The sequence below is a fragment of the Canis lupus genome, chromosome Y (genome assembly GCF_048164855.1).
Source record: "Canis lupus baileyi chromosome Y, mCanLup2.hap1, whole genome shotgun sequence".
Taxonomy (NCBI): Eukaryota; Metazoa; Chordata; class Mammalia; order Carnivora; family Canidae; genus Canis; species Canis lupus.
Window position 1 is genome coordinate 1,312,885 of NC_132877.1, and position 27,000 is coordinate 1,339,884.

Here is a 27,000-nt window from a genome sequence, read left to right on the forward strand (position 1 = left end):
TGTGTAAGGCCAAGGCCCCCAGGTTCATAGGGTCAGAAGGCCTCCGGGTGTGGGGCAGAAGGCCTCCAAGTGCCTACAGTCAGAAGGCCTCCAGTCCAGGTGTGTGTGGTCAGGCGGCCTCCAGGTGTGTGGTCAGAAGGCCTCTAGGTGTGTGGTCAGAAGGCCTCCAGGTGTGTGGTCAGAAGGCCTCCAGGTGTGTAAGGCCAAGGCCCCCAGGTTCATAGGGTCAGAAGGCCTCCGGGTGCCAGGTGCCTAGGGTCCGACAGCCACCCTTTAAAGGTAAGTGTCCGTGTGGTTGCCCCAGGGGGGTGCAGGATGCCTGCCGCCTTGTAGGTGGCCGTGGGTCACAGCTGGACAGGTGCGGGGAGGCCCGGGGAGAGCAGGGGTCCGGGGTCCTGCGGGGTGCAGCCAGGCGGCCATGAGGGGAGGCGGGTAGGGCGCAGGGTGGCCCGCGGGAACCGTCTGGGCTATGGCCCCCTGGGTCTGGCACGTTCTGTACCCTGAGGGCCCACGGACACAACCTGAGCCAACGCCTCGGGAGAACGTGGATAGTGGACACGGCCAGGCCCCGCCAGAGTCCCTCTGCATGCCAGCTGCTCCCAACGGGAAAGGGAGGGGCTTCCTGGCCCCCCTCCGAACCCCCACCTACCCCAGGTCGGGTGGGGACAGGCTCTGGGACGCCCCCCAGGGAAGCCCCCCTGACGCTGGGGAGTGGGCCACTGCCCCGGCCCGAAGCCCCCACCCGAGCTCCAGGCTCTGTGCCGTCAGACTGGGGTTGGGGTAGGGGAGGGGGGACCGACGGGGGGGGGGGGGGGCAGGGGAGCAGCTTTCCCGGCAAAGGAGAGCCTTTCACATTGTCCCCACCCCTTAGGAGCAGGGAGGAAGTCCTCCCAGTGTCCTTTCTCTTTGCTTCTTCCACGCGGGGGGGAAGCGTCAGGCGCTGGAGGTGGACACAGGCAGGGACCCCACCTCCTGAGCAGGGAGGGGGCCCGTGCTCCCGCCCAGCCCTGTGGGGTCCTTGGGGGCGGTAGGCGGCCCGGTGTCCCAGCAGGGAGGAAGGAAAGTCTTGGCCTCCCCATGCCGCCCTGGGGTGTTTGGGGCGGTGGGGGGACCCGCACTCTCCAAGCGGGGAGGGGTCCCGTGTCCCCGCCCGGCCCTGTGGGGTCCTTGGGGGCGGTCTGGGGGCCCCCGGTGTCCCAGCAGGGAGGAAGGAAAGTCTTGGCCTCTCCATGCCGCCCTGGGGTCTTTGGGGCGGTGGGGGGACCCGCACTCTCCAAGCGGGGAGGGGTCCCGTGCCCCCGCCCGGCCCTGTGGGGTCCTTGGGGGCGGTGGGGGGGCCCCCGGTGTCCCAGCAGGGAGGAAGCAGAGTCTTGGCGTCTCCCGGGCCGCCCTGGGGCGCGAGCGGGGAGGGGATCCCGGGTCGCCCCCGCGCCGCCCGGGGTAGCCGCGCCCCCGCGCTCGCCCCTCCCCCGAGGGGCCCGCCCGGCGCCGTCCGGGGGCGGGGAAGCGCAGGCCGGGGCGGGGCCGCGGGACCCACAGCCCCCCCGCCTGCCCGGCCCCGCCCCGCCCCGCGGGCCCTCCCGCCGCCGCCCAGCGCTCGCCCCACTCCCGGGACGGTCCTGCGCGGCGCCGGGCGCACCATGGCTCGTCGGGCCGCCGTGGCGCTGCTGCTGCTCGGCCTGCTGGGCACCCTGCGGCCCGCCCGGGGTGAGCGTCTGGGGGCGCACGGGGGCGGGCGCGGGGCCCGGGGACCCGCTTCGGGACGCGCGCGGCGCCAGCGCTCGGCGGGGAGGGCCGCGGGGGCGCGCTGGGGGGGCGGCCGGGGGCGGCCGGGGACCCCCGGGCCCTCCCCTCGGCGGCCGGGCGGCCGGGACGCGCGTGCCCGCGGGCAGCCAACGCCCCGGGGACGCGGCCTAAACTCTCCTCCAACTTTTTCCTGGGCGGGTCTTTGCGAAGTCGCCAGCTCCGACAGCTGGCGGCGCTGGGGCCGCGCGTGGGCGCTGGTGCTAGTGAGGCCCCGGGACCCGCGCGCGCCCCTCGGCGCCCCTGCAGCGGCCCGGGTGCGCCCCCCGTCCCCCGGCGCCCCCCTTCCGCGCGCCCCGGCCGGGTTGGAGCGCGCGCAGCCACGCCCTGCGTTCCCGGCCTAAATTTGGCCGAGGCTGTGCGGCCTGGCAGCGGGCAGCGGGCAGCGGGCAGCGGGGTGGGGGACTGGGGCAGCCGCGAGCGCCGGGCACGTTCTCGCAGGCGGGTGCCCGAGCCGGGGGCCGCGGGAGGGGGGGGGAGGCTCCGTGCGCGCGCGGGGCACACCCGCGTCCTGAGCGGCCGCCCTGCCCGTGCGCCCCCGCCCCCGGCACAGACCCCCCCGCCCCAGGCGCAGGGGAGGCCCCCCCGTTGCGCATGCAGCAGCCGGGCCTGCTTCTGAGCCTTGCGCCTCGTCCACTCGCTCTCCTTTCTAAGTGGAAGTTGGCGTCCCCTTTCTCCCTCTCTCTCTGTCGTCTCTAAAGGAAAGCTCAGATTGTGCGGGGCGTGGCAAGGCTCAAGCCGCCCCCGCCCCTGGGTTGGCTTCTGTCCCCCCCCCCCGCTGCCCCCCCCCCCCCCCCCCCCGTGCACCCAGCCAGCCACCCACCCGCTGACTCAGGCCACACGGTGCGCTGCGCAGCGCGCGGGAGCTTCAGGACAGCTTTGCTGGGACCTGGACACATGGTGCCGCCGCGCACCCCGACGGGAGGCCCGGTGGTGCTGGGCATGCTCCTGCTCTGGGGGACCTCCAGGTCAGGGCGGGGCGCGGGGCGCGGGGGGAGGCCTGGACTTTGGCGCCCTTGGCTCCCTGGGTGTTGCAGGGAGGGTGTGTGGATGCGCAGGACGCCCCGCGCGCTGTGGTGGGTCTGGGGGGAGCATCTTGGAGCACTTCACAGCTGCTGGGGAGGGCGCTTGTCGGGGGGGACCCCGGCTGGCTCTGCGGTTTCCCTCTTTCCTCCTATGCAAATACCCTTTTTCCTTTGGCCCTGGCTGCTTTTTATTTTACCGTATTACAACTTAATTAATTTTTTGGTCCCTGGTAAGGCGGTCTCGGTGCTTTCTTTGCAATGCGCCTTCGCCCATCGGTCTGGGTGTCTGTTCCTGCGGTTTTCTTTGAGCACGTCCCCCCCCCCACTCGTGTGCCGGGGTTCCAGGGAAAAGCATCACAGATCTGGGGCAGCCCTATATCCTTGGGGGCCCCAGAAGTCATTTCGTGATTTTATTATATTATTATTATGATGATTATTATTATTTTAGAAAAACCCGCAGCTCGGTTATCCCGGAATTACCTGATTTCTATGCAGATAGTGCAACACGGGTGACATTGCTGGGGGCCGCGGGGTGAGGGCAGGAGGAGAGGCGAGCCAGCCTCGTCCCCCCCAAAAAAGCAGAGAAATGTGGGAGGATGGAGCTTTATTTTTTATTTTTTATTTTTTTTAGGATGGAGCTTTAGTACGCGGTGATGCACACGCCATCCCCCCCCCCAAAAAAAAGCAGAGAAATGTGGGAGGATGGAGCTTTATTTTTTATTTTTTATTTTTTTTAGGATGGAGCTTTAGTACGTGGTGATGCACACGCCATCCGCTCACCCACCATCCTGGTGCTCCTGGGGGGCTGGGGGGCAGGAATCAGGTGCCCTAAGGATGCCAACGGGTTTCCATTAGGGAAGTGTGTTCTCGGCTCAATTCCGAGCACACTTTCCTACAGAAATAGGTGTTTGGCTCGCTTTGCACGCTGCCCTCTGGAGCCTGGGGACAGACCTTGGCTTTTAACAGCCCGGAGCAGGAGGAGCGCATTTCAAAGTCCTCGGGACCCACCACCCCCCAGGCCGAGATTCCTGGCTTGCTCAAGAGATTCCCATGGGAATGGGAGGCGGGATCCAGAGGGAACGACCCGGAAGAGGCAATTTCACGTTTCACTTGGACGTGCCTAGGGTCGTTTAATTTTATTTATTTTTGGATTTTTATTTCTTGTTTATGTATTTTTTTATTTATTTTTTTGAGTTAGGACAGCTGGGGGCGGGCTGCCAGTGGCCTGTGGTAGCCGAGACAGGGACTCCGCTCAGCAGCCCGCAGCGCCCAGGACGCCGTGGCCTTGGCGTCGGCAGTGTCCTGGTGGCTCCGGTCTCCGCAGCCTGCATGCCCATTTCTGCCCTCCCTCCCTTCCTCCCTCCCTCCCTCGGGCACAGGAAATGGGGTTCCTCGGGTCCGCCTATTTGCCGGCAGGGGCCTGCCCTTTGGGCTCTGATAAAACTTTTAATTGCGCTTTGTTGGCCTCCGTGCTTGGGCTCTTTTCCCGTTCTCGGTGTACGAGGCTGGCGCCTCCTTTTATTATTATGTTTTATTTTTTTTGCATGTCGAGCTATGCAAACACTTGACCTTGGTAGATATTTTCCCCCTTCATCTGGGTTGTCTCTTGGCCACCTGGTCTCGTTCAGGAGTGGATGTGGCTCGGGGAGCCGTGTGACCAATGCCACCTGAGCTGGTTTTCACGCATGGAATCCGGCGCTTTTGTCAGCAGAAGTCTTCCCCGCGGGACACTGAGCAGCCCACGCACGTGGGCGTCGCAGTGTTTCCACCTACTGAGCTTTTCCAACGCGCTGTGGCTTCTTTAAGGGGGAAAAGATTGGTACATACGGCGAGCCCCAAGACTCCTACAGAATTAACTCAGCATCCCAGGGGCACCTGGCTGGCTCCGTTGGTTGAGCATCTGACTCTTGATCTGCAATCAGGTCTCGATCGGGGTGGGGGGGGAGGGCTGAGTTTGAGATCCGACCCACAGAAGGCCTACCTCAAAAAAAATTAAAAATTAAAAAGTCATCATTTCGGCTCGAAGTGGGATTATTTGGATGCCCAGACGTGGGAGGAGTGCTTTTTAGGATGCCCGGCCTTTGTGGGGGTCGGAAAGACACACGGGGCACAAGACATGTCCCTGCGTCTGCATGTGCTTGGTTCAGACACTGGGGCGTCCTTTGATTCTTGCAAGGGATGGTTTTTTAAAGGTCTCGGGACGACGCCTACCGCGAGTCAGGATTGCTACCAGGGAGCATGTTAAGTCCACGCGGAACAAGTGCCTGCCCACTCTTTCCTGTTGGTGGCATCCGTTGGGAAATCTGTGAGGGGGCAGGAAACGTGTCGTGGGTGGTGGTCACGAGGCGACAAGCCTTCTCCCCACGGGGACGGCTTTGTGACAGAGGTACGAGGGGCAGGAAGCCCCGCTGGGGGCGACGGGCCAGGTTGGGAGGCCCGCCGCGTTGCTCTGGGCGCCTCACGTGGCTCGCCACCCAACACGCGACGCCCTTCCCCGTGTGTGCGGGTGTGTTGGATGAGAGATGGTCACTCTCCAAAGTTCCTGATTACACTGAGTGAATTCATAGGGGGACGGAGCACTTGTCTTTGTCGAGTTTCTTGTTTTTCCGTTGCCTGGTCGTTAGACCAGTTTGGGGAGATGGCACCTGAGAGTGTTTCAGCTTTGTCTCGGAATGACTCAGCCCTGCTATTATCCCTGGTGTGCTCACACTTGCTCGCTGGCTAGTGGGGTTATTAAAATCCCCTACGCAGGAAACCAGAGACTTCCTTTTTCCTGCACCCCCCCCCCCCACCTCCGAGGCAGAGAGAGGCAGATGCGAGCCATCAAACCAGGGTGTTTTCTCCGGTGGCACCTTGGGACCCACGGGGGGTTGGGGGTGGGGGAACGGGGCGAGAGTTCCCTGTGTGGCCTGAGACCGTTGAAATGAAGAAAACTCCCTGGAGGTGAAAGCACCTGTGTGTTCCCGCCCAGGCCCCGCCCAGTAAGCATCTCTGAGGCTTTTGTTTTTCCTCTGCGTCCAGGTGGGCTGGGCCAAGACACCACCTGCGTTTGTGGCCCTGGAGGGCAGGCAGCAGTGCTTCAACGCCCGTGCCAACCCAGAGCCCCTCCAAATCGTGTTCCTTTCTCTGCTTGGACATTTTGGATAGGTTCCCTCTGCTTTAGAGGTCTTGGATAGGTCTCGTCTATTTTGGGAGTTTTGGGTAGGCCCCCTCCATTTGGGAAGTTTTGCATAGGTTCCCTCCATTTTGCAAATTTTGGACAGGTCTCCTCTGTTTTGCAAGTGTTGGACAGGTCCCCACTGTTTTGCAAGTTTTGGATGGTTCCCCTCCGTTCTGCAAGTTTCGGGTAGGTCCCCTCTGCTTTGGACGTTCTGGATGGTCCCCTCTGTTTTCAAGAGGCGCCTTCACACTGCAGCGTATCAGGATCTGCGTGAGGGGCAACACAGTCACTCCAAGCAAGTGCTTTCTGAAATAGTGATTTTAAGTTCTCAAATGAACTGCCGTCCCTGAGAAGGGCGGCTGAAGTACCGGAGGAGAGGCTGCATTCCGATGCTTTGCAAGGCATTACTCATCCTGAGACTATGCGGCCAGAGATTTCTGGCTGCTTCCCTTTGCTGCTGCATTTACCACAGGCTCTGAGTGCTGGTCTGCTGCTCCCTGGCAAGCGTAAGGGCTGCAGAATGGAGGATGCATCCATCTGCCGGGGTGCACCGTGGACCCGTGTTATGCATGGACAAAGAATAAACAGATTACGTTGTCTTGGGGGCAGAGGGTCTTGGAGGCAGGTCCATTTCGTCAGTATGAAGGAAGAACGTTGGTATTGCCAGTTTCCTTCTGAGGCTGTTAGCTGTCTTCTCTTAGAGGAAGGTGTGGGTTCTGTGCTCAGTGTGAATGGAAACTGTGGTGTTTGGCCCAAACTCAGCACAGAGTGTAGCCCAGGGCACCCCAGCAGGAGGAAGGGAGATGGGAAGGGGAAGAGTCGGCTATGTGAGGCAGCACCACATGATGTGGCAGGAAAGGAACAACACGCTGGGGTCCCAGCGAGCGGGAGGTCATCGTGAACAGCTGACTCTTGCTCAGATCCAGGCTGGACGCTGCGTGAAAGATGAGGCCGTGGCCCCTTCCTCCTTCCTGCTGGGGGGCTTGCGTGAGGACTTGTGGCCTGGCTGGAGAGAGGTAGCACTTGAAGGGTGAGATAGAGGATGGATTGACTGATGACTGATAGGTCGATGATAAGTGATCGAGATAGTACACTTGATGGGTGGATGGATGGATAGGTTGATAATACATGCTGAGAGATAGGTGATAGATGGAATAGATAGATGGTAGATGGATGGATGGATGGATGGATGGATGGATGGATGGATGGATTCATAAATAGATGAATAGGCAAGTAGGTAGATGGATGGATGGATAGAATGGATAGGTAGGTACACAGGTAGATAGATGATATGGTGGATGGATGGGTGGATGGGTTGGTGGATGGATGGATGGACAGATACATAGATGGGGAAATGGATGCATGGATAGATAGATAAGATGGGTAGATGGGTGGTACAGTGGATCGCTAGCTACCTAGATAGATGCGCAGATAGATATGATAGATGGATGTTCGGGTAGATGGATGGATGGATGGATAGATACATAGATGTAGGGATGGATGGATGGATAGATAGATAGATGGACAGACAGATATGATGAGTGGATAAGTAGGTAGATGGGTGAGTGGGTGGATGGATGATAGATGATAGATAGATTGATTGATAGAATGGATGGATGGGTAGATGGAGAGAGGGATAATAGATAAATAGATTGGAAGGATGGATGGGTGAGTGGGTAGGTGGATGGATGATAGATTAGATGGATAGATGATAAATAGATTGGAGCGATGGATGGATGGACGATACATAGACAGGATGGATGGACAGACAGAGACTCAGGTGCTAGACACATAGCTGAGACAGATGCCCCAGCCTGTCCCAGATGGCCCCCAGGAGGTGGACATGTCTCCTTGCTCTGAAAGCAGCTGGGCTCATCCTGGCGAGTCATGAGCATAGCACCGGGTGACGCGTGGGTCAGATTCTCTGCCTCCCAACAAGAGGGAGTTGGCCTGGAGTCGGGGAAGGGGTCGGGGAGCGGGCATGACAGAGAGGAGGATGAGCCTTAGCTGGGCACCCTGTGTCCTGCCACAGGTCAGGAAGCTTCCCCGTCCACCTCCTGGGCTGCCAGTGCGCCCTCCCCTGAGGCCCCGGCCCTGACTGTCCCCAGGTTAGCCCCTAATCCAGGTCTATGTGGTTGCACCCGTGGTGTCTCCAATGTTCTGTATCTGGAACTTCTCGTTATTTTGTCCTCGGCTTACGCCTCCTCCTTCATTCCTGTCTTTTTGATGTGGCCATTTGCCCAGACTCTCAGAAGGAAGAGCCACCCTTCAGTCCTGCCAGCTCCGTCGCCCCCTCTTCCATCCATTAGCAGATCCCATTGATTTCATCTTCTGAGTCTCTCTCTTTTTTTTTTTTTTGAGTCTCGATGCATGCTCCTTTCTCTATTTCTGCCTTGTTTTCTTTTCTTTTTTTTCTTTCTCTCCTTTTTTTCTTCGTTCTTCCTTTTCTTTGTAATTTCTTTCCCTTCCCCTTCCCTTTTCTTTATTTCAAGACTCACACCCCTACCCCTGACATTTTTTCTCAGATAAATGAAACAGCCCTTAACTAGTGTCTTCCCTGGACTTAAATCAGGCGCTTTTAGGACGGCTGTGGGGACTGCTCCTCACATACTTCATGTTTTTTAATACCCAAGATAAAATGCATAAAGTTGTGGGGGAAACTGGTTATATTAAACCAATTATTGAGTGTTCAGGTGAAGAAGATCCCAGGCTCAGGGCTGTTCATCCTCCCCCTGCCTGCCTCCCTCCTCTGCTCTCTGTCCTGCTGCCTGGGCGATGGCTGCCATTGCAGACCTGCTCAGGAGCCCTCAGTGGCCACTGGAGGCTTATATCCGAGTTCTGGGGCCTGGCCCCACAGCAGGGACCCCTGGGAGCTTGGAGAAGTCACTCTTGCCCGGGCCTACCTGTGATGTCAGATTTATGTTGGATGGCCAGACCTGGGCCTTGGGGCCACTGGGCTCCGGCATTGGCACCTGCTTGGAGCTCTCCACGTGGGGCTGTGTAGACCACAGAGGGAGCTGCCTCGCTCAGTAATGTGGCTTGACGAGGAGACAGGAGATTGTTGTATGTTTAGTGGAACTGCACTGCACGTGGAACAGAACTCTGAATCCTAGTAGCCAGCGTACCCAAGACCAGTCACTGAGGCTTCTTCACCTCCTCATGGATTCCATGCTCTGTCCATCCATCCCTCTGTGCATGCATTAATCCACCCACCTATCCATCCATCCATCCATCCATCCATCCATCCATCCACCCATCCACCCACTCATCCATCAGCTCATCCATCCATCCATCCATCCATCTATCCATCTGTCCATCCCTCCACCCATCTGTCCATTATTCCATCCATCCATCCACCCATCCATCCATCCGTCCATCCATCCATCCATCCACCCACCCACCCATCTGTCCATTAGTCCATCCATCCATCCACACATCCATCCATCCATCTGTCCATCCATCCCTCCACCCATCTGTCCATTAGTCCATCCACACATCCATCCATCCATTCATTCCTCCTTCCATCCACCTGTCCCTCCCTCCACCCATCTGTCCATCCATCCACCCATCTGTCCATTAGTCCATCCATCCATCCATCTATCCATCCACCCATTTTCCACCTACCCACCCATCTGCCCACCCATCCATCTGCCTACCTGTCCATCTATTAATTTATCCGTCCACCCATGCTTCATCTATCCTCCATCATTTATTCATAACTAACACCATTTTTTTTGTTTTATCTAGCTTTATGTGCCTGTCTACTCTCTATCCATCCACCCACTCTCGCATCTACGCACAAGCCCACTCACCTGTCCATCTGTGCGCTTATGCCCACACCCAGGCCCTGGCTCTCACGCATGCCTTCAGGCAGCATAGATTGAACTCCTGGTGGTATCTGAATTCTCTGCATGCTGTGTGCTGGGGGCCCGGGGAGGAGATACCTGGCCCCCATCCTCTCTTCTCTTCCTGGGCAGTAACAAGCAAGACATCTGTTCTGCTGCACTGTGGTGAAGGGGAGCAGCGACCACCCTCCCCCAGGGGGTCAGAGAGGGCTCCTCGCAGGTGGGACCTCCAAGGCCACCAAGTTTCCATGTATAGACAGCCCTTCATAGCAGTGGAAGCCTGACAAAGTGGAGAGAGGACTTCTCAGGCTGGGGGTGTTGATTTTGTAAAGCAAAGCTAGACGTGCAAGTCCGTGGTTCGGTGTCCAGCAGGCATGACAGAGGGCTTCCCAGAGGAGGCAGCATTTTCCCCGGGGCTTTGAGGTATGAATAGGAGTTTTCCTGGCATGCAAAGAAGGGATTGGCGTGTATGGGCAGGGGAGGATCCGAATGAGGACTGTAGGTGATCTCAGGCTATGGTTCTCACTCCAGACCCACAGAGTCCTGGCAGGCTTTGTTGGGGGTAGGGCTTAAAGGTTTGAGGAACACACAGCAACACGTGTTGGGTGTCACAGAAGTTCGGACAGGGCTTCCTCCATAGTGATGGATTCGACCCTTGTGAATTCGCCCGCCCGCTAACCTTTATTTGGAGCTCCCAAATGAGGACCCTCCGGGTTCGGGGACGGCACAGAAAGTGCAGAGTATCTAAGTCACCGCCCAGCCTCCGGGCCGTCAACAAGCGTCCTCTCCATTGTCTGCGCAGCACCACGTCTTTTGCATTTTTGTGCCCTGGGCTTGGCAGAGCTGAGGAGTCAACAACAGTGATCAGTGAGGTGTGATGAAGCCGGAACACGCAGAAAACCAGGCGCTGTGGTCGAGTCGCCGGTGGGCACCGACCCACGGCTGCGGGGTCCTTACCCCGTACGTCTCCGTACCCGTAGGAGCGATGGCGGAGCATCCATGTGCAGCAATCCCGACAATGTGTAGAACGTGCCTTCCGTGACCGATGACAAGGCACAGCAATGAGTGAACGGAAGGTTCGGGTGTGTTTTGGGGTGTCAGGCACAGAGGGTCCTGGCCGGCAGGGCCAGCAGCATCCAGATGGTGAGAAAAGCAGGTGCACAGGTGGCGGCCCCACGTATCAGGACTATGTTGGCACAGCCGCCACGGCCCGGCCCCCGGGGCTGTGAGGGTCCCCAAGACGATGAGCCAGGGGGTCCTGAGGCAGGTGCTTCTGTGCGGCCGGCGAGGTGACACGGCTGAGCGGCGCCACGCGGGGTGCTCAGGGCCCCACGTGCCGCTGTCGGGGTGTCGCCCGTATCCGGTCGCCTTGGTCTTCATCGCTCACCGGCCAGCGGCCGCCAACTGAGTCATTATGCAAGACGGTTCATGCGGTGTCGTGAATTCGAGTGTCTCTGGGAAGCTGGACTCATAGATCCGTAGGGGCGGCGTGGGGGGCGCCGGGGAGACGCCGTGGGTTCAGCGCCCGAGTGTTGCTTTCCCCCCGGGGGACGGGCTGGCTCACGCCGTGGGATGGAGCTGCCCGCTGCCCGCCGTCACCCGCCGTCACCCGCCGTCACCCGCTCGTACTGTCCTTCTGTCTGCAGCGAATACTTGAGGACAGGTGGATGGGCGGGATGTGCGCCGAGGTGTTTCCGAAGCGATGCGCCCTTCGCTGCCCGGGGGATCGGGGCGTCCCCGAGGCGGGAAGGTCAAGTGACACCGCGTGCTGTTCGGGGGCACAATGCCCTGCGCCCTCGTGAGCTGCGGGGCTCACACGGGCGCACTCGGGGGGTGTCTGCGCTCCTGGGGCCTTCCCTGTGCCCCTGTGGTCACCCGGGAGGCCCCCCCTCCCTGTAGGAGGCTCCGCGGCCGTCTGTGCACACTCACCGACTGTGCACACTCACCGACGCTGCTCCTCCCAGGAAATGCGCGAAAACCTGAGCAGCCCCTCCCTGCGTCCTTGCTGTTGCTCCCGTCACCTTCCCTGACTTGGGTGTCTGTGTCTACATGGACGGGTGACGTCCGCAAATGACACGATCGGCGCTTTCTAGCCTTTACGGTGAATATGTGTCGTGGAGTTTTGTCCTCCTTGTATTTCTGGAATTCATTTCTATTCACGTATTTATGTAATTAATAAGCTCTGTGCAAATGATAACACGTGATCGCGTGCAACCAGCGTCTGTGCTTTATCAGAAATGATCATATTTTAATCCTATGACTTGTTTCTCACATGGTTTATGAATTCCGTGTATAGGTTATAAGTTGCATAATTAGTGACTTTCAGAAACTGTTATACTTTGTTTCACTTGTATTCTGATTTTACTTCTATTACTTGTATTTCATTTTACATATTATTTATAAATGTGTAAGTTCTGTGTATGATCATAAATAACCTGATTTACAGTTTCTATAATTCATCACCGATATTTTGTTCCTATTCAAATTTTATTTCTATGACTTATAATTTATCTATAGGATTTAGAAGACCTGTGTAAGTTATATAATTAGCAATTTGCACAATTTATTTTAAAACATTATAAGTCTTATAAAACATTACATACCTGATGTTTTCTGAGTTCATATTATAAATATCCTGCACATCATAATCAGATATAATATGCATAATATAATCTACGTGTATGTCTATAATTCATTCCATATTTTACATACAATATTATATTTTCTATATATGAAAAAATATTATTTATTCCAAATATATATCTACCATTTATTCCATGTTCTTTTTTCGTATTTATTTATTTATTTATTTATTTATTTATTTATTTATTTTTATTCTTTATTCCATGTTCTATATAGGATTCTGTTCAGTATATATGAAACAGACATAATTTCTTCTGAATATACACCTATAGTTTATTTCTATTATTCACATAAGTTCCTCATATGAATCCTGTCATTTGTCATTTCTGTCATTTATTATTACGACTATCTCTGTCCTGCTTTGTGTTTGCAATGGTGCGCCGTCCTGATAGAATTTCAGAGAGACTCGACTCTGGCTGGGTTCGTGGACGGAGACTGGGGAGGATGGAGGTGCGGAGTGGGGGGATGGGGAACTGGGGGGATGGGTATCCAAGGGGGATGGAGATCTGGTGAGTGGAGATCCAGGAGGGATGGAGATGCAGGGGGGATGGAGATCGGGGGGGACGAGGGTTGAGGGGGGACGGGTATCTGGGGGGATGGAGATCAGGGTAGACGGGGGTTCAGGGGGGACAGGTATCTGGCAGGATGGAGATTGGGGGGATGGAGATTGGGAGGGATGGAGATTAGGGGCGACAGGTATCCGGGGGGATGGAGATCAGGGGGGATGCGGGTTCAGAGGGGACAGGTATCTGGGGGGATGGAGATTGGGGGTTGGGGGTTCATGGGGGACAGGTATCCAGGGGGATGGAGATTGGTGGGATGGAGGTTCAGGGGGGATGGATATTCAGGGGGGATGGGGATCCAGCATGCATGGGGATCCAGGAGGGGATGGAGATCAGGGGGGATGGGGATCCAGCATGCATGGGGATCCAGGAAGGGATGGAGATCAGGGGCGATGGGGGTTCAGGGGGGACAGGTATCCGGGAGGATGGAGATTGGGGGGAATGGGGGTTCAGGGGGGATGGGTATCCAAGGGGGAAGGAGATTGGGGGTATGAGGATCCAGCAAGTATGAGGATCCATGGGGGATGGGGGTTCAGGGGAGACAGGGATCCAGGGGGGATGGAGATCCAGGCAGGGCTGCATCTGCAGTCCGGAGTACCCGCCCACACGCCCACCCTGAGGGTTTTGGGGACGGCACGTGGCGCAGCCTGTGTCCCCGCATGACTGGGTGATAGACGGCGGGAGGGGCTGCTGGGGAGGTGGTGCCATCAGGGTGACTCATGTGTCCGCTCGGCCGGGGGGAGCCTCGCCCTGCGTGACTCACCGCTGAGTTCCCGTGAACATCTGCAGCTTGGAGGGCTGTTGGAGCCACGGGGCTGGACAGGCTTCCGCGCACAGGGCTCCACTTGCAGCCGGACCAGGGAGCTACGTGCCTTGCACACTGGACACGGGGCCCAGGCTCTGGGTCTGGGTGGTGGCAGACAAACCGGGTGGTTTGGTGCTGTTTTCTCTGGCTCTGTTGGCCCCAGGAGGCAGTGTGGGCAGCAGCGGGCACAGGGGAGCCCGGAGTCCCCTGACGTGGTCGCCCCTGATGTCACAGAGTCAGCAGTCTGGGCTTGCAACGGGTAGACCAGTTGTGTAGACGGATAGGTTGCATTCGGATAGAACTAGATTGGGAGGGCTTCCTGCTGTCGGATCACTGGATTTCCCGACTGTCCCTGGGGGGTTTCAGCTGATGAGGATGTGGCGCACCCCTGGTGCAAACGTCGGCACAGCCTTGGAGCAGCTGGCCTCTGGGTATCCGCACAACGGGCAGGGTGCGGTGGGATTTTGTAGCCTCGTGGGGAGCTCGTGATGAGGGTGTGGCTTCGTGACCAGGACACAGGGGTCCCCAGGGGCACGGGGCAGGGAGAATCCTGAGACATGGGGTCCAGGCTGCAATGATGCCAGCTGAAGGCTTCAGGGTCTTGCATGGTGACCTCGGCCCACGGCCACCTTGCAGGGGCGCCAGCCCCCAGGTCGGGCTGCAAGCCAAGCCCTTGCTGTGGGGCCGAGCGCGTCCTCCGGGGTCACGCAGGCGTTGGGGACGAGGCTGGGAAGGAGGGGGCCACTGACACTGCTGCCCTTGGCTGACCTGGGGGTCCTGGGAACAGTGGGCTCCGGGTTGCTTGTGGTGACTCAAGGGGGATGTTTTAGGGAGAGTGAGTCCCAGGTCAGTGGTCATGGTCAGCCCACGTGCACATGCTCATGTGTGGTGCACACACACGTGTTCAGTGCAGTGCACACACACACGTGCTCACATGCAGTGAACATGCATGCACATGTGCTCTCGTGCAGTGTTCACATGTAGTACACATACACACATGCTCACGTGCAGTGTACACGTGCTCACGTACAGTGCACACAGTGCTCACATGTACACATACATGCTCACGTGCAGTGTACACACAGTGTTCACATGTAGTACGCATACACGCGGGCTTAGTGCAGCGCACATACACACGTGCTCATGTGCAGTACACACAGTGCTCACATGTAATACACATACACATGTGCTCAGTGGAGTGCACACACACGTACTCACGTGCAGTGCAGACACATACACATGTGTTCACTGCAGTGCACATACATAGTGTTCACATGTACACATACACATGTGCTTACATGCAGTGCACACGGTGTTCACATGTAGTACACACATGCTCACGTGCAGTGTACACACAGTGTTCACATGTACGCATACACACGTGCTCATGTGCAGTGCATAGTGTTCACGTGTAGTACACATACACATGTTCTCAGTACAGTGCACAGACGCATGCTCACGTTCAGTGCTCACACGTGTTCACATGCAGTGCACACACAAGTGTTCACATGTAGTACACATACACATGCTCATGTGCAGTGCAGTGTTCACATGCAGTACACATACACACATGCTCAGTACAGTGCACACACACATGCTCACGTGCAGTGCACACGTGTTCACGTGCAGTGCACACACAAGTGTTCACATGTACACATATACGTGCTCACATGCAGTGCATACACAGTGTTAACATGTACACATACATGCTCACATGCGGTTCACATGCATACATGTGTGCTCATGTGCAGTGCACATACATAGTGTTCACACATAGTACACATACACATGTGCTCAGTGGAGTGCACACATACGTACTCACGTGCAGTGCACATGTGTGCACATGTGTTCACGCACAGTGCACATACATAGTGTTCACATGTACACATATGCATGTGCTTACGTGCAGTGCACACAGTGTTCACATGTACACACATGCTCACGTGCAGTGCACATACATGTGCTCATGTAGTACACACAAACATGCTCGTGTGAAGTGCACATGTATACACGTGTGCTCAGTGCAGTGTATATACATAGTGTTGGTAGGCAATGCACACAAACAGGCTCATGTGCAGTGCACACACCCATATGCAGCAGTGCACACGTACGTGCTCCCTTGTAGTGCAAACGGATGCACGTGCATAGTGCAGACACACGCAGGGTTCACGTGCAGTGTGCACATATACAGGCATGTGCACATGCAGTGCACACACACGCTCACACCCACGGCACATACGGAGTCCCACACACAGTGCACGCGCATGTATATGCACATGCCCAGTGAGGTCTTTGGTGTTGATAAACTCTCCACCTGCTGCCTCACGGAAACGTGCCCCATGCACGTTCCTTCCTGAACACATGGAGGTGGCCCCATGGCACGTTTGTGGGGTATTGAACGTCTAGCGCTCCCTGAGGTGGGGAAGCTGCCCCCTTGGGGTCTGGTCCTCTCGGCTACTGTCCGGCCTGCGGTCACTGCCCTCGCCGCTGACCAGACAGCCTGTGCACACTCCTCCAAATTTCTTGGGTCGTCTAGTGGTTCTGCAGGAACCTGTGTTAGTTGTGTAGTCAGGGAAGTCGGTCATAAAAGGGGATTTTTCTGCTCGTGTGTCTTTTCCACCACGTATGGAAAATTGTTACTCATGATCTCAGAGCGTCAGCTGCTCGCGAATGACGCTCGGGCAAAATCACCACGTTCTCCTACTGTCGTCACTGCTGCTGAACTTCCAGATCATTCAGACGTGAACTAGCGTCTTATTTTCGCCGTCGACGTGAGCCTCTCAGATAGATGACGAGTTCTATTACACATTCTCTATATTTTAGAAAGCGTCATACATTTTATTTTTTATTTTTTTTATTTTTAATTTTTATTTATTTATTTTTTTTTTGCGCCATACATTTTAAAGAGCGACTCAATGCCACACGCATCACGAAACCTAGGCCCTTTTCTGGGGTGTTTTCTTCTTGATTTTTACATTCTTACGTCCTCGATTTCTAACCGCACTCTTTGTCCTCGTAGGTCAAGATTTCGATTTGTCGGATGCCCTTGGCGGTGAGTCCTCTTAAAATTTAATATTTATTTATAAGATGGGAGGTGAACCGTTACAGTCTTGACTTAAAACAGAGGATGAGTGTTTTATCAGAACATGGTATAGCGACGCGTGTGCTGGAGTTCATGGAGTCACACAGGGCGAGGAAAATCCGGACGCTCCGGGTGGGAGATATTAACCCTCCTGGTGGGATAACCCCCACCCACGCTCCTGGTCTCAGTGAAAACCGGGGCCAACGTCCGCCTGCGCACCTGTCCATGGGGGTCCTGGCGGGCTCGGAATTCATGCTCCAACCGCTGCCACCGCCTGAGCAATCAGGGAAAGTGGTGTTTTGGACGTTTGCCGACTCTACAAATTGCATGCAGCAATCTGAGCAACTCCTTGAGAGTTGGCACCGCTTCCCACCCGCAGGACTTGCTGATTCTGTGTCTTTTCTCTGCAGACAATGACAAGAAGCCCACGGCGCCCCCCAAGAAACCCAGCCCTGGTAAGAAGCACACGCGGGTGGCACGGACGGGAGAGATCCCGGCGGTGCGCGCCCTCCTGTTCGCCCCGAGTCGTAGACAAGCACAGAGACGAGCGGTTTCGGGGGCTCTGGACGCAGACTGGTTCCTACTGGACGGATATTGTGACCCGGTCATAGAGTCCCATGACTTCTGTGCAACACAGGGCTGACGTGCCTCGGGGATGCTTTCGCGGGTCCCTTGTGCAGCACCTCTGCCTGCTTTCGCTCTGCTTTTGGATATTCGTTTCCTAGGAGAAGCGATTTTCGGGGCTGAGATGCCCGTAGAACCCGTGAGTGAACCCCATTGCCGACTGCGAGGACACACCTGCCAGTCCTTGTCCCCATGTCTTCTTTCTCAGGAAAGCCAGGAATCTGGAATGGGGGTCTGATCCGCTCCTGCTTTGCCACCCAGACAAAAACTGATGCCCAAACCATGGACATCTACCACTGTTGGCTTTTTTAAAAAATTTGTTCTTAATTTAATAGGTTTTTTTCCATAACATTCTTGGCAGGCGGAGCGTGGAACTGCAGCTCAGCCCGCAGGCACGGCGCCGTGGATTGGGACCTTCTGTTTTGTGGGTTTTGTTTTGCTCCATTGCTCCTTTCAGGGACTTGACTCTTGTGTTGGGACTTGGGTCAGATACTCGGAGAAGTGTTTAGGGAGGCAGGGATGCAGGGTCTCCTCCATCTGTCTAGGGCCCCGAATCCTTTCCTGGGTGTTCACGGCCTGCTTCCCTTGCAGACGATGATGGGTTCAGTCTGGAGGACGCCCTCGGCGGCGGAGGAAACAGTAAGTACCTCTCGGAAGTCTCCTGGGTGGCTGAGCTGCTGGTGATCACCAGACTGTCATCATCCCCAAGAGCCTTGCAGGTGTGAAGTAAGAGCTAGCGGCCACCACGTGCACGGAGGGAGTGGCGTCTTGTTGGCCGTGGTTGGCTTTCTGGCTTTTGCAGGTCTGCTTTTGCTTTTATTAAAAAAAAAAAAAAAAAAACAACAAAGAACCAGGCTTGTCGGCCTTGCAACCACTTATTAGGTCAATGGGAGCGCCCTTCCCCGCCCGTGGGACCCGTGCCCTCTCCCACAAGGAGCCCGTCGCTCCCTTGGGTGTTGTTGCCGCCATCTTGAAATGCTCTGTGCGCTTGGAACGAGGGGCCCCGCGTTTTGGTTTGGAGCCGGGTCCCTCCAATTCTGGTCCAGACACCTGCTTTCATTTCTGTCGGAAATGCGTGGAAGTATTAGAAAGGTTCCATTTTCTCAAAGGTAAGTGTAAGTAGGGCAGCTGGGCCATGGCGCGTAGAATGGGCAGTGGCCGTGTACGGCTTCCCACCGACGTCTACTGTCTGCTAAACCATCCGTAGGCAAACCGATGCGGGTTTTTGGGTTTTTTGGCTTCGTTTTTTGTTTTTTTGAGGGTCTTTTTTGCTGACTGCAAAGTACACATACATGGTAATGCTTGTGTTTTACCAATAGATGACCCAGTGCCGCCTAATCCACCCAAACCGAAGCCTAATCCCAACCCCAACCAGCCTGGATCTTCTGGTAAGACCCCCTACCCTGCGAGGTGTGCTGTGCGTGTCTCACGCTACAGTCAAGAAGAGGTCATTTCAGATTAGCGTGGGCTTCATGGGGTGGGGGTGGGGGTCTCTCTGGCACAAGGCCATGGTGGTTTTCCAGGAGCAGGAGACCAGTTTTCCAAACGATATTTCTGGTTAGGATTTGACCTTTTGGTTTCCTGCGATCGACGTGCGAGGTCTCATGAACTCTTTCAAAAATGCGATGGAAGATTTTATTTTATTTTTTCAGTTAAAAATAATTTTTTTTGATGGAGCGAGCATGCTTAGCACGGGGAGGGGTAGAGGAGAGGGAGCATCCCAAGCAGACTCCACGCTGAGCGCACAGCCCCACGTGGGGCTGGATCCCGCCACCTGGAGATCATGACCTGCGCCGAAATCCAGAGACGCCCAACTGCCTGAGCCACCCAGGCGCCCCTCAGTGTATAGAATGGATTTGGAGAGAAGTATGAGGTCCTGGTTTCTCTCTAGAGTAGCTAGTGGATTTTCAGCCCTTTTGCCTTTTTTAGACACATCCTGATATACTTGGAATAATCTGACTACCACCTGCTTTCTGAATTGAATGACTGTCAAGACTTCCCATTCCGAGTGCATTTCTTCCTTTAGATTTGTTTAATTTTTTTTTTTTTTAAAGATTTTATTTATCTATTCATGAGAGACACACAGAGAGAGAGAGAGAGAGAGGCAGAGACACCGGCAGAGGGAGAGGCAGGCTCCATGCAGAGAGCCCGATATGGGACTCGATCCCGGGTCTCCAGGATCAGGCCCTGGGACAAAGGCGGCACTAAGCCGCTGAGCCACCCGGGCTGCCCAGATTTGTTTAATTTTTAACACGGAAAAAATACACATATTCTCCATGTTGTATACCACCACCAAGATTTTGGTGGTTTGGGTCACCAGTGTTTCAGGCGTAAATTTAAATGCCCCGAATTCTAAGTCCCAATGTCAATCTTTTGTTCGTATTGTCCTAATTTTGTTGTTTGTTTATTAAATTTCATAAGAATTTGTTCCATTCTGTTTGGCCGTTTTTATCGTGTGACTTTTAATGACGGTCATACTGTTGGAACATGCTTCATGTCGAAAATGTTGGTTTCTTCTGATGCTGGAGAATGATGATTCCCAAAGCAAACTTAAGACGCCTTCTTTCTTAAGGATAAAGTTAAAATACATTTTGTTTCTTATTTTTAATTTTTTTAAGATTTTATTAGTCTATTCATGAGAGAGACAGAGAGAGGCAGAGACACAGGCAGAGCGAGAAGCAGGCTCCCTGCAAGGAGCTCGATGCAGGACTCGATCCTGGGACCTCGGGGTCACAACCTGAGCTGAAGGCAGACGCTCAACCACTGAGCCACCCAGGTGTCCCTGTTTCTTATTTTTTAAAAGAGATTCTGGAAGTCAAAATATTCAGGTCAGTGTGTGCTCTGGTTTTTGACCTTTTTTTCTCCAAATTGTCCAAATTATACCAGTTCACCCTGGTCCACCTGTTTGTGCAAACGGGCATCCCTCCTGCACACCATCACCGAGCCTGAAAACGGTTGCCAGACGGATCATGTGAAAAGCTGCATGGCCCCAGGCCCTTATTTCCTGACTTTCTTTCTCAAATTAAGGAAAATAAATTCGGTGTCTCTGTTGGCCTCGTATGGTTTCTCTTTTGTGGTTGCTTCTGTCTCCACTTCTGGGTTACGTTTGAGGATAACCGGCCTCTCCTTCCTGATTGAGAAGCCTGCTTCATCCACTTGGAGATCCTATTTTCATTCTTTTATTATGAAAACATTCCCCCCCCCCCCATTTTAGCATTTCAGTATTTTTGACAGTGATTATTTTTATTTATTTGATTTTTGGCAAGTGAGTCTTTTAATGCGTGTGTATATGTGTGTGTTTTCCCCTGGGGTCTTTTATGCTTGAACAGCTTCCCCCGCTTCTTTGCGGCTCTTTGATTTTTCCTTTTAATGTAACAATCGCTTACTCATTGTCCCTCATCCTTCTCGGAAGAAGTAAAACCCTGTCTTTATTCTCATTTGAATGCTTTCCAACAAGAAATCAATTTGGAGAACACCGACTGTCTGCAAAATTGAGCTTTTTTTTTTTTTTTTCTTTTGGATTCAGTTTTCTGTGCTTCTTTCATGTTGCTATTCCTATAAGCATATTTCTGGATTTGCTCTTCCCTGTCTGTATTTCTGTCTGTGAACACATTGTAAGCCCTTTATTTTTCCTGCTTCTTTCTGTGATACAGAAGTGAATTTCGTCCATCTTTCCTCACTAGCCGCTGAACGACGAATCCTTATTACCTGTTAATTATTTTACATTCCTCGTTCAGCATTTATGAAAAGACTATGATATTATTTTTCATATATTTTTAATCAGATGTATATGTATATGTATCTTTATATTTTTCTCTTTCCAGTTTTCTTGTATTTAAATCATTTTGCCTTGGCCAGAAGACCCATATTAAATTTCATCAAGTGCATGTCCTCATCAATGCATATGAGCAATTTTTTTCTTTTAACTCGTGAATATGACAAAGTATATGGAAGGATGTCTCACTATAAAATACACCCTTGACTTGCTGGAATAAATCATACTGGGTCATGATAGGTTTTATTAAACTGACGGATTAAGTCTGACGTGTATCAGCTACCTACTGCTGCTTAATACACTGTGCCTGAACCCAATGTAGTTTCTTTTTTCTTTTTTCTTTTTTCCAATGTAGTTTAAAATTTTTTAACTTGTTATGTCTTAGGGTGCCTGGGTGGCTCAGTCAGTTGAGCACCTCACTTTTGGTTTTAGTGGAAGTCAGGGCCTCAGGGTTGTGACATCAAGCCCCACGTGGGGCTCTGTGCTCAACATGGAGTCTGCTTGACATTCTCTCTCCTTCCCCCTCTGTGTTCCCCCCCACCCTCCGCTCATGCTCTCTTTCTCTCTCAGTCTCTAAAATAAATAAATAAAATATTTTTAAAAGTTTGTTTAGTATGTGTCACGAGTCTAGGCGAGCCTTGGTTGACCTTGGCATGGCTGTCAGGTGTCTGTGGTCACCTGGTGGGTCTTCTGGGGTTGGCTTTTTTGGGTCACCTCAGCTGGGATGACTAAGGTCACCGTTATGTGTCTCCTTCACCCCACTACCAGCTTTTAAATGAGTCCCTCTCAAGAGGCAAGAGCATCAACCCCAACAGAGGCTAATTTAAGATGCTGACCTGGGATCCTTGGGTGGCGCAGCGGTTTGGCGCCTGTCTTTGGCCCAGGGCGCGATCCTGGAGACCCGGGATCGAATCCCACATCGGGCTTCCGGTGCATGGAGCCTGCTTCTCCCTCTGCCTGTGTCTCTGCCTCTCTCTCTTTCTCTCTCTGTGACTATCATAAATAAATAAAAAAAATTAAAAAAAAAAAAAATAAGATGCTGACCTGGCTCCCATTTTGCCGACTTACCATTGTCCAGAGTAAGTCACGTGGCTGAGTCCAGAATCGACAGGTGAAATTTAATATGGGTCTTCTAGCCAAGGCAAAATGATTCAAATACAAGAAAACTGGAAAGAAAAATATGAATATAAAGATCCATATACATCTGATTTAAAAATCATTTGCAAAAAAAAAAAAAATCATTTGCAATCGACATGCCACCAAGATGAGGAGAGTGAAGACTGAGGGCCCTTAGGGCATTGAATCTATACCAGACAGGTCCCTTGGAGGTTATTTTATTTTTTTCCACCCAAAAGACTGCTGGATGCTTTCCATTTCTTTTGGTATCTTTTTCAGGTTTTCTAGCAAAGTCTTTGGTAAGACTAATTTTAGGAGTTTTATTTATTTTATTTTTTATTTTTAAAAATATTTTATTTATTTACTCATGATAGACATAGAGAGAGAGAGAGAGGCCGAGACACAGGCAGAGGGAGAAGCAGGCCCCATGCCGGGAGCTCGATGTGAGACTCGATCCTGGGACTCCAGGACGGCGCCCTGGGCCAAAGGCAGGCGCTAAACCACTGAGCCACCCAGGGATCCCCAATTTTAGGAGTTTTAAAGTAGAATTGGGAATTCAGTTGTCATTGTATATTTGAAATATTTTTTTTTTCTATAAAGTAGAGCCCCTCTTGGATTCCCCCTGCCACAGATCTGCTTTAGATTCCGATAGTGTTTTTCTTCGTTCCGAGACATCGAGACCCTCCCGAGAGCCCCAATATGGCAGATGATGCTGTGTTTTTATCTTCTAGGTGGCTTTTCAGATTCCGATCTCGTCGATGGAGCTTCAGATGGAGGTAAAGTTACTACTTCTTCTCTTTTCTCCCTATCACCCGCCTGCTGAACACAATGACATTAGGGTCTACACCCTTAGCCGTCAGCAAAGTTACAGTCAGCTGCTTGGAATTCGCTTGGGATCTCCAGCATTTGTAAACGCATCAAGGGTGGGGACCGTAAGACCTGCCCCAGAGAGGCTGGTCCCTAGGAGCTGTGTTAATGGTTCAGTTACCCACCATGTCCATGGGGCTGGAGGTCAGCTGATCGGGCACTTCTCAGACATCTGAACTGCTGATCACCTGTTTGTTTTTTTCAGTGACTGTTGGGTGTCTCCAATGGCGTGTCCTATTATTTAATGAACATAGAAGTCAAAGCCCTGAGAATGAGCTCATGTGACCCTCGTTGGCAGCATTACAGTTCAAAAAGCAGATTTCCTAACTCTCTCTTTAAAATCTTAGGTTAGACTAGGGTCCAAAGCTACATATAATACATAGAATATAAGTCAATAAAAATATACACATAAGATAAATGTAATGACCTCTGTGTTTATGGAAGTTAGAATATATTTATATTTATTTATTATATTTACTTATAATTTGTCTTAACGTATATTGCAGTTGACCGTTGAACAAAACAGATTTGGTCTGCGTGGGTCCACTTACGTGTGCATTTATTTCAATGAATGCAATGCACTCCTGTCAATGTATTTTCCCTTCCTTATGATTTTCTTTTAAGATTTATATATTTATTCATGAGAGACACACGCAGAGGGAGAAGCAGGCTCCCTGCGGGGAACCCGATGTGGGCCTCGATCCCCAGATCCCTGGATCATGAAATGAGCCGAAAGCAGATGCTCAACCGCTGAGCCACCCAGGCCTCCCCCTTACGATTTTCTTAATGACGTTTTCTTTTCTCTAGCTTAATTTATTGTAAGAATACAGTAATACAGCGTATAACACATAGAACACATCACGTATATGTTATCAACTATTTATGTTATCGGGAAGCCTTGCAGTTTAGAGGCTCTTAGTAAGTAGTAAAGTTTTGGGAGGAATCAAAAGTTGGATTTTCGACTCTGTATGGTGTTGCCTCCCCTAATCCTCTTCTGTTGTTTAAGGGTCACTTGTATATATCCTCAGAGTCAACAGGAATGTCCCTCGGATCACCTCATAGCCATGGGCCGCGTCTCCATGGGTGGGTTCCAAGGCCCTGGATGGGATTCTTCCCAAGAGCAGTCAGGATCCCTGAGGCACCCAGGACTTACTGGGTCTCCTGCAGCCTACCATGGGACGGGTGCTCTGACTCAGGAGCTGAGCCCCTCTGTCAGGTAAATGGGAACAAGTCCGATGATTACGTTTAGCAAAGCAGGGACTCAACAAAGGGAACAAAGGACTCTGTGACTCCCTTCACAACTCAAGGTCCCAGGAGTTGATCTTTGCTACGAGATTTCCTTTACCAAAAATCTTCCCAATGCAACTTGCTGCAAGCCTGTTCCTCCCTTGCAGGAGGCGGTGGCGGTGGTGGCGGCGGAAGCCAAAGGCCCGACGGGGAGGAGCAGGGTACGTACACGTGGTTTCTGATGCCTTGGGTTTCTTATATGCACTGTTGAGAAGAAGTGGAATGCAGTGGTCAGGACCAAACCTGTAGCATTGGCTCTGTCATCCTAAAGATGATGGCGAGAAGCATCAAAGTGCGATTGCTCTGTGCCAGGCCATGTCCCAAGTGCTCTGCTGGAGTATCTGGTTGACGTTCTTTAAGAGACTCAGCAAGGGAGTCTTGATGTGACCCACAGGTTACGTTGACTCATCTTCCCATAGTGCCCTAAGAAGGAATACCATCTATATTACCCTGGGTTGCCCAGAGAAACAGAACCATCGGGATCTATCTATAGATACACATAGGTATAGATGTACAGAAAGAGATTGATTATACGGAATTGTCCTACATAACTATGAGGCTGAGAAGTCCCGTGGTCTGCTGCCTGCAAGCTGGAGACCCAGGAGAGGCACTGGTGTGGTTCAGTCCCAGTACTTTGGACTGGAAACCAGAAGAGCCAGGAGTGTAAGTCTCCGCCCGAGTCTCAGATCCCAAGAACCAGGAGTGCCTGTGCACAAGGGCAGCCGAAGATGGATGTCCCATCTCTGCACTCTGTTCTGTTCAGGCCCCCTATGGATTGGTCATTGCCCATCCTCACTGGTGAAGACCACCTGCTTCACGTAGTCTGTAGATACAAACATTTAGCTTTTCTGAGAGCATCCCTACGGACACATCCGGAAGGCATGTTTTTCTAGCCATGCGACACCACTTAGGCCAGTCAAGTAGACACAATTAACCACCACACCATCCTTGACCGACTCATGGAGCGGGACGTCTTGTGTACCCACCATGCCGAAAAATTGCTAGCTGTCAAGTCAACGTGGCACAGCTACACCTAGCGTGAGAGTTACTGATGGTGCATGGAAACTCCATCGTGGCGTAAATCAAACAAAAGTACCGAAGGGGGTCAGCGGCTTTCGCTTTCAGAAAATACATGGTGAGAATGATGCCACACAGCCTCTGAGTAGTCCCAGGTGGGTACCACACACTGTGGGCCATGTTGCCTCGCCTCAGAGCTTCCACCTCAACCTGTTAGGGCCCCTGCACTGGCCATAGGGATCGGAGGAGGCAGGGTGTGTCATCCACGGGAAACCAGTTTTGCATTGGAAGCGGTGCACGTAGTCAAATGAATTCCGATTCCAGATGTGACTTTCGGGGAGCAGTATGGCTGGCCCTTCGTATCATGCAAACGGATTAGATGTGGTGTTGGGAGTTGGACACGGCTCAGGAGTGGGGTTTCTTCCACGGTCACCCTGTGACCCTATGTCTTGACACTCAATCCCACCTTTTTCCCGTGAGCGGGGCCTCCAGCCACCTGCCCTGTGCCTGGTCTGCTGTCCACGAGTGTCCCCAGTCATGGTGCCGTGTGCTTCTTCCCACAGCTGACTCCCCTGGGGTAGTCCCTGGCATCATTGGGGCTGTCGTGGTGGCCGTGGCCGGAGCGATTTCTAGCTTTATCGCCTACCAGAAGAAAAAGTTGTGCTTCAAAGAAAACGGTAAGGTTTTGGGGGCTGCTTCCTTTCGTTTGTGCCTTACTAACTTGAAATCTGTGCTTTCTCAAAACTAAAACACACCAGAAGTCTGATTGGCGTGAGACCTGTGTGAGGCCGCTGATAGTCCAAGAGATCGCTGAAATACTAGAACCAGAGTTTGTAGCTTCCATTCCAGCACCGCCCAGGTGGAGTTGTGTGAATTTTGCAAGTCACTAACCACCCCTGTCTTTGGGGTTTCCATCTATAAAGGGAGAGATGATCATCTACACACCATAGGACTTTTGTGAGGATCCATAGGTTGTGTGTGAAAGTTTTGACAGGTTGGTTGAAGAAATGTTAGCTCATGGAAATGTTAATTCATCCTTATTTATAATCGCTGTCATTCCTCATCACCCTTATGACAAGAGTGATGGCTGGGATGGCCGCCATATTGTTTGCCCCAACCAAGGGAATTTTCTTTTTAAGATTTTATTTATTTATTCATGAGAGACACACAGAGAGAGAGAGAGGCAGAGACACAGGCAGAGGGAGAAGCAGGCCCTGTGCAGGGAGCCCGACGTGGGACTCGATCCCGCATCCCCAGGATCACACCCTGGGCTGAAGGCAGGTGGTAAACTGCTGAGCCACCCCGGGATACCCCAACCAAGGGAATTAAAATGTGGGGCAGCTGATTCCCTTTCTGGTATAACCCCGTACTCACTAGTGCTTGGGAGG

General features: G+C 53.1%; 1 protein-coding gene across 3 annotated transcripts in view; it reads left to right on the forward strand.

Moving 5' to 3' along the window:
* The first annotated feature begins 1,571 nt into the window (after positions 1 to 1,571).
* Positions 1,572 to 27,000, forward strand: part of LOC140629097 (CD99 antigen-like) — a 33,019-nt gene continuing 7,590 nt past the window's right edge. For 2 of the 3 annotated variants that reach the window (XM_072818529.1, XM_072818531.1), the window contains exons 1-8: positions 1,572 to 1,707; positions 16,864 to 16,896; positions 17,337 to 17,381; positions 18,142 to 18,189; positions 18,870 to 18,938; positions 23,173 to 23,217; positions 24,703 to 24,756; positions 26,176 to 26,289. In XM_072818529.1, the coding sequence (XP_072674630.1) occupies positions 1,641 to 1,707; positions 16,864 to 16,896; positions 17,337 to 17,381; positions 18,142 to 18,189; positions 18,870 to 18,938; positions 23,173 to 23,217; positions 24,703 to 24,756; positions 26,176 to 26,289 (475 nt within the window). In that variant the 5' untranslated portion in view covers positions 1,572 to 1,640. Of the gene's footprint in view, positions 1,708 to 16,863; positions 16,897 to 17,336; positions 17,382 to 18,141; positions 18,190 to 18,869; positions 18,939 to 23,172; positions 23,218 to 24,336; positions 24,642 to 24,702; positions 24,757 to 26,175; positions 26,290 to 27,000 lie in introns of those variants that run through there. The other variant, XM_072818530.1, reaches the window with a different exon arrangement.